The sequence below is a fragment of the Alligator mississippiensis genome, chromosome 12, assembly GCF_030867095.1.
Source record: "Alligator mississippiensis isolate rAllMis1 chromosome 12, rAllMis1, whole genome shotgun sequence".
Lineage (NCBI taxonomy): Eukaryota > Metazoa > Chordata > Crocodylia > Alligatoridae > Alligator > Alligator mississippiensis.
This window is the reverse complement of record NC_081835.1, coordinates 28505159-28517942: the sequence shown is the minus strand read 5'-3', so window position 1 is coordinate 28517942 and position 12784 is coordinate 28505159. Positions and strand designations below refer to the sequence as shown.

The window sequence follows — 12784 nt, the reverse complement described above, 5'->3', positions numbered from 1 at the left end:
TGCAAGACAGTGCTTCGTTGATTTTTTTTTTTTTTCCTTGCACAGATTGTATTACATGTTCATATTCTGACTGTACAAGAGTCTTGTTCAAAGAATGTCTGCTGGGGAAATGGTATGATGGTCTTAGTAATTTCAAAGCTTCGTGCCAGTATGCATTCTCAGTTCTTAACAGGGGTGTCCCAGAAGAATATATTGCACTTGCAAGAGCTTGGTCATTTTTTTCCTGATCTTCAGGTGCCATCTTCTCTACAAATGGAGCTATTGAGAGTCTTTTGTATACAGTTGGTTGCAATATTTGGTTTCTTGAGGATCAAGACATCAGCATCACAAAGGGTTTCTTCACAACCCTTTGTGATGCTGATGTTATTAAAAAAAAAAAAAAAAAAGCAGCAGCAGGAGCAGCCACAGCAGCACTTTCATAGATTCTTATATATTGTAAGGCCAGAAGGGACCTCAGAAGATCATCGGGTCCAGCCCCCTGCACCAAGCAGGAAAGATAATTGGGGGTAAGGTGGCCCCAGCAAGGTGACTGTCTAGTCTCTAGATTGAGAACGTTGGAAAGAGTTACTTTTGCATTTTCATCATCATGATCTTCCTCACTTACACCCGTGAAGGATTTTTTAATGTCTGCTGGACACTTTTTACGTACAAGGGTGTGTTTGGTCATCCTAGTAGCATTTGGAAATGCGTGTTTCATTTGATAGTATTTGCTAATTACATTTTTTTCTCAGAATAACTTGCAGTGTGGAAATGCTTCCATATGCTAGAAGTTGGTCATACCATTTTGCTGAGGAAGAAGAAAAAAGACAAATGTAATTTAGTGGCTAGCTAGCATATATAAACACACTAAGCTATTGCATGTACAAATTTAGTAATGGATGGAGGAGAACCTTCCTCAGAGTTAACTGTGAACAGTTTCCCTGCCTTGCAGACCTTACCTCACTGCTAAGACTGGGTGATTTGTCACAAAACATCAGATTTGTAGGAATTCAAGTTTGAATTACATGGGTTATGAAAATATAGTAATGCAGTTAAAATGTAGTTTAATATACCGAATTCAGATAAATTTAAACTCTTACCTTTCAATAAAGAAGTATACTTTCTTTCAGCTCCTTTGTACTGCTTCTGTACTTCTGTGCATCTCAAGGTCACAGGGCCAAGAGAAGGCAGGTTCCTTCCAACTCCAAAACCTTTAGACTTGCTCCATCTCTTCTTCTGAGACTTTTTTGAGCAACCAGGACAATAAGCTCCTTGTTTCTAATCTCTACAGCAGGGGTGGGCAAAATGCAGCCCGGGGGCCAGATGTGGCCTGCCAGGCCATTCTATCCGGCCTGCAGGGCCCGTAAAAAAATTTAGAAAATTAATATTAATCTGCCCTGGGCTGCCTGTCATGCGGCCCTTGATGGCTTGCTGAAAATCAGTAAGCGGCCCTCTGCCCAAAATAATTGCCTGTCCCTGCTCTCCAGGAATGAATGGATACTGCTGCCAGTGTCCACTCCCAGTCCTTTGAAGCCTAGTCAGGAGTACAGGAATAGATTCACCAACCTCTAGATCAAAAGTCAACAATAGAGGAAGTCTACAAGCAAAGAAGGCACTGAATCCTTCTTCCTTCTCTTGTGAAAATGGCAGTGCCCTCTTGCATTTGAGAGTTGTTACTGTACTGGTTGTCCTTGGTGTACAGGAATTGTAATGATCTGATACTGTAGATAGTCTTACATGAAAGTCTTCCTATCACATAGTTATTAGAAAACATTTTTGAGGAGTAAAGGGTAGCAATATATGAACACCTTGTCTTAAACATTTTATTCATTATTGTAAAAGAAAATATTCCATAAGACTTTTTTTAATTTTTCCATTTTTTTCAGAAAAAAAAAAAAACCTAGGAAAAAAATGTTTTTTCCCCTGAATATTTCTGGTTTTTTTCCGGGCCTTCACGTCTCTAATAATGACTGAGGAACTGGCTGGGAGTCAGGTGACCTTCATTCTAATCCTGGCTGTGTCATTAAGTGGCTGTATGAGTTTGTGCAAGTCATTTTACTTGTCAGTGTGGCGGGCCAGTAGGGGGAGCTCCTGCGTTGAGCCTCCCACCTCACTATGCCCGTTCACCTTCCGGACTCCACGTGTCCCTCCAGGGGCGCTTAAACCCTGGCAGATCCCCTATCAAGCCCCACCACAGAGTCCGGGGGTAACGTGTGCTGCCACCACCCCAAGAAGGGACTGTCTGGGTCCTGTGTCTTTGGGGAAACACAGGCCTAATAATCCTATGGGTACTCGACCCAATAAAAGAACTTGAGGCACTTCCCTGTCTCAAGGGGGGAGGGGCTGGATGTGTTCAAGTCAGCAGGTCTGGATGCTCTCCATCCCAGGGTGTTGAGGGAGCTAGCAGGGGTTATTGCAGGGCACTTGGCACGGCTTTACGAGCGCTCGTGGTGCTCGGGCCAGGTGCCAGATGATTGGAAGATAGCCAATGTGGTCCCCATTTTTAAGAAAGGGAGGAGGGAGGATCCGGGCAACTATAGGTCCGTCAGTCTTACCTCAATCCTGGGGAAACTCTTTGAGAAGATCATCAAGGAGCACATCTGTGATGGGCCGGCATCAGGGGTGATGCTGAGGGGCAACCGGCACGGTTTCATTAGGGGCAGGTCATGTCAGACCAACCTGATTGCCTTTTACGATCAGGTCACAAAAGCATTGGATGCAGGTGTCGCCGTGGATGTAGTCTTTCTGGACTTCAGCAAGGCCTTTGACATTGTGTCTCACCCCATCCTCGTTAAAAAACTAGGCGACTGTGGCATCGATGCCTACACGGTCAGATGGATTGCTAATTGGCTGAAGGGTTGCACTCAGAGGGTGGGGGTGGACGGGTCATATTCGACCTGGGGAAAGTGGGCAGTGGAGTCCCCCAGGGCGGGTCCTTGGGCCTGCACTGTTCAATTTCTTTATCAACGATTTGGTTGACGGGTTGAAAAGCAACCTGTTCAAATTCACTGATGATACCAAAATCTGGGGTGAGGTGGGCACGCTAGCAGGGAGACTGCAGAAAGACCTGGATAGGTTGCAAGGGTGGGCTGACAAAAACAGGATGCTTTTCAATATGGACAAGTGCAGGGTGCTGCACTTGGGCAGTAGTAACCGGCAACACACTTATAAGATGGGAAACTCCCTTCTTGAGAGCACGGAGGCAGAAAGGGATCTTGGAGTCATCATTGACTCCAAGATGAACATGGGCCGACAATGCGAGGTCATGGTCGGCAGGGCTAACTGGACCCTATCGTGCATTCACAGGTGCATCACAAGTAGGGCCAAGGAGGTGATCCTCCCCCTCTATGTGACACTGGTCAGGCCACAGCTGGAATACTGTGTCCAGTTCTGGGCGCCCAGAGGAGAGCCACCTGCATGATCCGGGGACAGCAGGGCAGACCCTTCAATGAGAGGCTACGGGACCTGAACCTGTTCAACCTTCACAAGAGAAGGCTGAGGGAGGACCTGGTTTTTTTTTGTTTTTTTTTTAAAGTGCTGGGAAGCTAGGCCTGGATGGCGAGGTGAGGCTGGGCAGGGCAGCCATGGGGGTTTTTCCTGTGACTCCCCCCACCCAGGGAGAGGCAGGCACAGCCGGAGGAGCCATGGGAGAACCTGCAGCCGCCTGGCTGTGCCTGCCTCTCCCCAGCCGATCTGAATCTCTGAATTGGTGTCAAAACTCTGAAACAGATTTGGCCGAATTGAAATGGAATAGTGATCAGAAACACTGAAATGAATCACTGTCCTCCGGAATGGCCGAATTCAAAACCAAAATGAAACACAGCCGTTTCGTACAGCCCTAGTGGCTCAGTCCATGGGCCTAAGGATCCTGCAGTGCAGCAGACGTGGGGGGAGTCTGTGACTGGGGAGCTGAGGGTGGGGGCTGGGGTGCTTGTGTGACATGATGCAACAGTGGTGTGAAGCCCCCAACTGATTAGAAGTCAGATATCCCTAATTTAGATCAGAATAACTGATGTGCACTTACGAGCTATAGCTCCTCCCCCTTTTCTTTTTAAAGTGGCTAAAACATATACTTGTCCATACCCTATATGCAACAGTGTTTCTAACACATGGAGGTTTAGACAAAAATTACTCATGCTCTTCTTATGAGAATTAAACAATAGCAGCAGAGCATAGACTCAAACAGCATATTGAAAAAAAGAACATAAGATGGAGGTTTTAAAACACAGAGGTAGAAGAGTGGACATTACAGTCTGTTCTGAAATGTGTCCTTTCACCATCTTTATTTTTCTTCTGGTTTGTAAAATAAGATAAAGAAGTTCTTCTCCCAAGGCTACACATACAGTGCTGGAGCTGGTGATTAACACGTACTGCCATAATTTGTTGTGTTTTGTTTTGATTAGAAATGGGGTTAGGCTTTCTACTTGAAATCCAAAAATATCTTGTCATTCATTGACCTTGTTTCCTAATTGCTCTCCTTCTCCTGTATCTCTTTTTCTCTCCCTGCCCTCTAATTTTCTTATCATAGTGTTTCCTAAATTTTTTATTAAAAGAATAAAGAGCAATTTAAGAAAAAAATCTATGAAAGGGCTTCTGCCCTCATAATAGTTGAGATGATTTGCACAATGTAAGGATGTTGAGAGTTGTGGGAAAACTAGATAGACTGTGCTGGAATATTCTTCTTATTTACATAAAGTATTACAGGTTAATTTGCTGGGAGCATGAAGGAAAAACAATATAGGATCTGCCTGTATTTTCAAGCTCCCACAAGAGTTGTCCCTTTATGGATGAGGATTACTGTAAATAATATATTACCAGTGGCCCAAGTTAGAGAGGCAAAAGTAGAATAAAGCATGAGTGGGGAACACTAGCTTTATCTACTTTAGATCCTTTTGAAATCTAAAATAACCACCTTCAGCAGCAATAAATAAGTAGGACCAAGCTCTGTTCTCAGGTAACTAATCCATGTCATTTTGTTAATTGCATACGAATAATTGTGGGTATAATTTCACTTGTAGCTTTTATAGCATTACAGATGGAGGGAAGAGAGAAAAGTAATTCCCCAGGCTCCTGGGTTTCATAAAGCTTTGCTTTGCTGCTAAACATTCTATTAGTCCTTCAGTACTACCTGTGAGCCTTGCACTGTTCTCCCCTTTGCTGTGTGATACAGATCGCGAGAGTCAGTATTTCATGATAGGAGGACAAGAGAATTAATTTTTGGAGCCCATTAGGTGAGCTCTCCCCACGGAGACTGCTGTGGGCAGAAGTGCATTGCCTACTACAGAGTTCCCACCTCTTAGTGCGGAAAAACAAAGTCCAAGGGGTAAAGGAGTAGCTAGCAGAGATGATACTAGGCAGTAGCGGGTGAGGGGAGCACCAGACCCAAGTGCTGAGTTATAGTGGGTGGTATGGTCCCCTCCAGGAGTCTTTTCCATGGAGGTATCTGTGTGGGCCCCTTCCCCCCAAGGAATCCACAGCAGGGGCAGCTCTGTATAGCCTGTCCAGATGGAGCTGGGCAGATGCTGCCTCATGTCCTGTTAGGGTATCTTTGGGGGCAGGAGGGAGAGGGGATTAGCAAAGTGAATGGCATGCACTCCTCTCCCAGGCCAAAGCCTTGGTACTGAACATCATAGCAGCATATCCCTGAGCCCAGAAACATATCTGGGGGGAAGGGGAGCACCAGGAGCAGTCCTGGGAAGTCCATGCTGACCAAGCTGTTGCACCAGCATGTAGTGAGCCCAGCCCTCAGCAACAGTGGTCAAGCTCACACTGTCATAGCATGCTTGGGCATGAGCTGTAGCAGTTCTGCCACTCAAGCGCAGAGTGCAGAGGCAGGTAAGGTTTCCCACCCATGTCCCCACTCCTGTTTTCTAGTGGTCAGCATAATTCCTTCCTGCCCTTCCCACCTTGCCCTGGCCACTGAAATATCTTGCTATAGCTCTGATACCAGGAGGAAGTCTAGAGCATCTGTGAATCTTAGAGTTCGGTTTAGGGTCTTAACAGTTCTGCTTATGTAACCTGGGTATTTCAAGTTGTTCACTAGCCAGGCATCAAACAGCTATTGGAAGGGTTTTCCTGTGCTGTCATCTTTTAGTGATTATACAAACAAATTCACTATTCAAATGTGGTCTTTGAAAAAAATTACTTAGGTTGTAGTATCTGTGAAGTAGGGATGGTCTATTTGCTATGTGTCTGTATATGCCATAATCATGAGCATTGAAGTGTTTCTTGTAAAAATAAATAAATAAATAACTCTATACGAATAACATTCTTTGATTGGTTTTGATTTCCCCTTTCTCCTGAGTACTGCTTTTTTTCCATAGAAATACTCTTCTACCATCTAACAGCATAATCTCAATTTACTGAGCAATAAATCCATACACTCTTTGGATTCAGAAAAAAAAAACAACACTTTTTTTTGTTTCCCATAGTGTATCTGGCATTGATAAAGTTCCTTTTGTACTTTGATGTTTTTCTGACCTGGTACAATGATCAATACTCAGAAATTAGAATGAAATGAGAAGTGGTAGTGATGTACTACTGAAACTCCTTGGTACTGGACTTCAATACAAAAATCTCTCTTCAAGGTCTAATATGGTTAAATTAGCAGCATCTGAATGGGAAAAAATATTTTTCTCACACATTGCTTCCTTTAAAACAAGCAATATTTAAAGGGGCACTCAAAGAACTTGTTAATGTTAACAGTTTACCTCTAAGCTGTTTGATTACCTTGACAAGTAAAAAAAAAAAAAAAAAAAAAAAAAAAAAAAAAAAATTAGAGGGAAGTCTTATTTTGCTAAAAAAATTATAATAAGCCCTTCCAGGCATTTGTAAGAATAGTGTAGTAATAGAAATATCTGCCTTGAACAGGAGAAATGCTCAATTAACTGTCTCCTCTTTGGTAATTGTTCACATTTTCCTTTGAAAAATAAGCTTTTCCTTGTTCTGGCAGAGCTTTCCCTTATTTTCTGCTGCTTCTACTTTGAATGCCATTTGAGTCTGCAAGACAGCAGTGGTCGCCATTTTCAGGAAATAGAGTGAAAAGAATTAAGGATAGTCAATGTTATGAATATTAATTTGTAAGAAAAATTTAAACGAATCACTGTGCACTGAGTCCCCCACCCCTGGAACCTGAAGTGTATCTAGACATATCCAGTATTCAGTGCTTATAAATATATTCTCTTGAGCATTGTTGCATAAAGCAGAATAAAATTCATGAGTATAATTACTATTCAGTCCTATTCATTTTTTGTGTTTGCAAGTTTTATTGCTAATGCTTGATCCATCTTGATAATTTTGTTATAAGTATGTTTTCTGCACTTTTTAATGCAACTGCTAGGTGTCAGTGTTCATCTCTGCTAGAAATGTTTTAGAGCATGACTGCAAGAGAAGAAAATACAGATTCAGTATTAAATGCATCTCAGTTATATTGAAAATTTGTTTCTTAAGTTCTGTGTTAAAGGATAGATCCAACATAACTTACTGTGACAAAAATTCTATTAATAAGTATCTTAGAAATGTTGAGAGAAATGTACAGGATAAGAGACTGTATTACTAAATGGTGGTGTTCACTCATTCATGAAATCTTTATTGTATTTTTCTTAAAGGCAGGAAAACTTGCCATTGATAGAGGCTGGGCAATCAATGTGGGTAAGTCCAAATGTAATTAACTGAAAGATATTTTAACAACTCTTTTTTTTTTTGCTTTTTTAAAGAATCATGTTATTTCCTCTTGGCTGCCTTAGAACAGACGAGTAGAGGATAAATATAAGGATCTGAAATAATTTACAGAAAAAAAATAGAATGCTGGATTTATTTTTCCTCATCCCTTATAATTCAAATTGTTGCTTTGTGATTAAATGAAAAATATAGTCATGTTCTTCTAGGAAAAGAGAATAAAGGATAAGGGACTCATTTGAAGGAACAAAATACTAATTGTTGTTTCATTACTAACTACAAAGCAGCAGTAATCAGTATGGCAATTGTAAATATCAATATTTATATCATAAAACTAAATTCTACCTGGCCCGCGGGGCCCCTAAAAAATTTAGAAAATTCATATTTATCTGCCCCTGGCTGCCTGTCATGCAGCCCTTGATGGCTTGCCAAAACTCATTAAGTGGTCCTCTGCCCGAAATAATTGCCCAACCCTGGTTTAATGTCATTATCACATATTTGGTGAAACAGAACCTTGACAGTTGCTTCTTAAACAACCACCTAGGGAAGGGGTTTTCAACCCCTACTCATCCCAGCCCTGCTCCTACCCCGCTCCCTCCCTCATTGTAGGGGCCTCAATCTGTCCCCTCCCACAGCAGTGAGGAAGGGAGTGGGGCTGGGGCTGGGGATTGAGACCCCCACAATGCAGGACGGAATAGGGCAGAGATGAATGATTTGCCCCTACTGCTGTCCAACTCCCTCGTGCACTGTGGGAGTCTCGATCTGTGCCCCCCAAGCCCAGTCGCAAAGAAAGTGAGGGAGGGAGTGGGGCTGGGGCTGGGGCAGGTGCTGCAGAGCCAAAGCAGGTCGCAGGACTGGACTGTGCAGGGGGGTGGTGCTGCCCACCACTGTGCACACCTCCAGGAGGGCATGCGGGTTGTGTTCCCCCTCGATCTGTACAGGGGGTGGAGCGGGCTATAGCTGTGGCCTGGGGCCGGGGCTGCATTGGGCTCTTCTGGCCAGGGCTGGGCCAGGCTGTGTTCGGAGAGCGGGGCTATGGTGAGGGCTGCAGCCACCCCAAAATTTGCCATAGCTCCCCCAACCCCCTCCCACCTCAGCCCGGCCCCAGCCTGTAGCGGCCCACAGACTGCCCTGCCCTGCCCTGTGTATTGATCCGGGGGCATGCGCCCCCAGGCCCTCCTGGGGGAGTGGGTGGTGGTGGTGCTGGGGGGGCTGAACGGGGTGGGGGCTCACACGCGATGGTTGCTGCTACCCCACTTGGCTGTGTGCCACGCCACTTTCTCATGCCCAGTCGTGGCTCCGCAGGCTGCTGACAGGCTTGACGCCTGGCAAATTGTGCACCATGGGGGTGGGCACAAAACACACTTCCCCTCTCTGCCCCCCCCACCATTCAGACTGTTGCAGCCCTGCTGTAAGTGGGTAGCAGCCAGTCAGGAGAGTGAGCTAGGGTGGGGGGCAGGCAGGCTGGCTCCAAGCACACAGTGTGCTGTGTGGGGCTGGCAGTGCCCGATGTGTCCCTTCCCTTCATCCTGGGTAAGAGGTGTACACACCGGGGGAGATGCTGCTGCCATGCCTCAGGGCATGCTTTGTCCCCACCTGCTTGGCCACCTGTCCATGTGTACCCCATACAACCTTTTTAAGTATTCCTGGGGAGAGGCATATCCCTGGTTGACAACTCCTGACCTAGGATGACAGGCAGCCAGGGGCAGATCCAGGGGGGAGCAATGTGCAGTTGCATCCTCCTTTGATTACTGCTCTACCCAAACTTTAAAAACAAATGCTGAGGAGGGGCAGGGTCATTTCTATTCATGCAGCACTGAGGGCGTCAGTTGACTTCATGGCTCATTAAAATCTACTTAATTCTTGCTAATCTTATTTTTGTCCACTCCACAGGTGTTAATGACCATCTCTTTCTTCCTTTTAATGGTTGATGTTCCACTATTGAAATTATCCTTTTTTCAGTAATTTTACTGTCTGTTAGCCATTCCTGGTAATGTCTGTCCCATTTCACAGTGCTGCAGACCGTTTTTAGCTCTAGCTAAAAAATTTAATTTGTGTGTGGTAATATTAACTCAGGTGTGGAAATGAGTAACAGTAAAGTGTGGGCTGTAGGGCTGTGCGAAGCTTCGGTTGCTGACTTGATTTTGTGCAGTTTCGACCCAATTTGGCAACTGAGTCTCCGAATCTGAATTGAATCAGAGGACCCTTTAAGTTCTCCGATTTGAATCAGAACCTTCTGAATCGATTTGGAAAGATTCGATGGTTCGGACATAGACACAGCTTTAAATGTTTTTTCTATATACTCAAGGTACCAGGTGGCTCATGAATACTCTGATGCTGGGGTGGATGGAGCATCCCATGGGAGTGTGGGGGGATCCCCAGCATGCTTGGCAGTGGACCCGGAAGCGAACCAAAACCACTTCTAGATCTGCCAGGGAGTGCATGGTGGATCCCTTCCACCCCCCGACTCGGCGACTGGTGCCTCCTGGGGCTGGGGGAGCACCTAGGGTTCCCCCGTGGCCAGTCACTAAGCCGTGGGGGGAGGGGTGTCCCCTGCGTGCTTGGCAGCAGAGCCGGAAGTGGGACGCTCCATCCACCCCAGCATTGCAGCGTTCATGAGCCACGCCTGGTACCTCGAGGTATGTAGAAAAAACATTTAAAGCTGTGTCTATGGCCGAATTGCTGATTCTCTGAATCAGCATTGAATCTTCAGATTCGGCTGAATTGAATCGGGACAGTGACCCAAATCAACTAATTGAATCACTGTCCCCAATTCGGGCTGAATCCGAATCAAATATGGCCCATTTCACATAACCCATAGTGGGCTGCTCTGTCAAGACACTCAAGAAGACTAAATATTGTTTTATGGATATAAATAAGAGATGTACATTTAGTTGTAATGACTATAGGACTAATGAAAAAATATTTTTGACTGTGTTTTCTCTAGTTAGTTGTGTTTTTAAACATAATATATAATCTACCATTTAGTGCACATTCCAGTAAAGTTCTATTTGTTTTTTCTTTGTTCTTAAACTGAATAGTATAGCACTAAGCTCTTAGTGTATTAGTAAAGCTTGTAGTCTCTGTGTAACTGGAGAAAAATGTGTGTTGTGTTAGATATGATTGTGTGCCACATGGTCTCTTTTATCCTAGATCTCTACCCATGCATACAACCTAAAGTCTGCAAACCTATTATGTTTCTGTTTTGGAGGAGAAGCGTGGTTCGGTGATTGGGGTACTCTTTCATACTTGCCCCAAAACTCTCTCCTCTGTACAGTTAGTCCAATAAAAGACATCACCAACAAAAATAACTCTCTGACACTACTATGTAATTGAAGGCCACTGAAATCTAAGCACCTTTGAGGATTTGGGCAATTCCTTTACACCTCAGTTCTCTGGGAAATATAGATAATGGTACTTCCCCATCTCACTTGAGTTTTATTGGGAGATAAATCTATTAAAAGTTGTATAATATTCAGAAACTACATTGATGGGGACTATAATAAATATGGACTCTCTGCACATAGGTGTATGTTACTCTAGCTTGCTGATAAGAGTAATTGTGATTAAAAAAAAATATCTTGAGATAATCAGTGTGTTCAGTGGAAATTTTCCAATGGACTGGTTTGTAATTGTATACATTTATAGCTCTAAAAAAATATAAGGATGAAGGAGGAACATTCTGGGAGGATTTAACATTGTTTGAACTACTCAGATGAAATGCTACCTGAGAAGGTAGATTCCTCTTAAGGACAAAGAATCCTTGAAGAAGGCAGGCAAGGTTCTTTGGGTAGGTGTGATATCTTTTATTAGACCAACTGAGTAGCTGGAAAAAAGTTCTTAACAAGCTTTCCAGTGCAGTCACCCTTCTTCAGGCATAGGGAGTCTCTGTTCATTTCCCCAGCTCTTCCCCGGGGCTGCAAGCCCCTGTTTTGTGTGTGGGGTTTCAGCAGGCTGCCGCTGAAACTGCAGCAGCAGCCTGCTGAAACCCAGCGCACAGATCCAGGGGCCTGTGCCACCTGGGAAAATGATCAGAGAGCTGGGGGAAGCTTCCCCCTCCCTTTCCTTAGTTTCTGTTTAGCTGCAGCAAGCCTGGCTTCAAAACTCAAAATGCTTTGAAACGTTTTGAGTGCCCTCATTTCGTTTGAAAGCTGTTTTGAAGCCTTTTGGTTTGTTTCGATTTTGCTGTTTTGAGCTCGAATGCATCGAAACAGCTTCAAAACGAAACAGCAGTTGAAATATCGCACAGCCCTAATGTGTATCTATACCGGCCTAACTGTTATGTGGTGTAGCTGTACTGTATGAAACCTATGAAAAACAAAGTCTTTTCACCTTTTTCTGACTGCAACTAATTGAAAACATCAGTTAAATATTGGAGAAACAGAAGTAAATGTAGCACAACTGACAATAATCCAGTGTATTATGGCATCCTGCATCCAATTGTAGCTAGTAGCTAATGCTTTGGATAAAGGAAAAAATAAATATTTTTAAATTACTGTACTTAGGAAGCAAGGTAAGGTTTTCTACTTCTAACCTTAATGTGATCCCCCATCCCATTGTTCAGAGAAGACAGCTTTTATGGAAGCTTTTATCTTAGTGGGACATAGAGAAACGCCTTTCACTTGCACATGAAGATTCATGTTCCAACCCATCCAATTATTGTCACTTGAGACAGTATTTCTGACCGTACTATGATTTAAAGTTTCTACCTATGTGACTTACTGCATTACAGTTTCCTTTTAGCATCCCAAAAAACCAGTGATGTTGCATGTAATTGAACTGCAAGATTGTGTTCTGCTGTTTTGTGTCAGTTTATCTTGTTACAAAACTGAAATATTTAACACAGTAAACATAAAATGTGAAGTAATAAAAGCAAATGATTTGAGAAATGAAAGAGGCTTATGGGCACATATATTATATTCCTAACATCAATTATCAGCAGTACATTTGCATGCAAATCTCTTCATGAAGTAAATAAATAACAGTGACACCTAATTGCACTATTCTGCTAAATATATGTGCAGCAATAGCAACAATTCTGCCATAGTATTAAAAAAAAATAGGGTCCTTCAGAAAAAGATGTATTACATGGGAATTAAGAATAGCCATTTCCTCAATCAAGAAATGA

General features: G+C 43.6%; 1 protein-coding gene across 4 annotated transcripts in view; it reads left to right on the top strand.

Moving 5' to 3' along the window:
* Positions 1-12784, top strand: part of HDAC11 (histone deacetylase 11) — a 99205-nt gene that overhangs the window by 48814 nt on the left and 37607 nt on the right. For all 4 annotated transcript variants that reach the window (XM_014596830.2, XM_006275175.3, XM_059715826.1 and 1 more), the window contains exon 5: positions 7587-7629. In XM_014596830.2, the coding sequence (XP_014452316.1) occupies positions 7587-7629 (43 nt within the window). The remainder of the gene's footprint in view (positions 1-7586; positions 7630-12784) is intronic.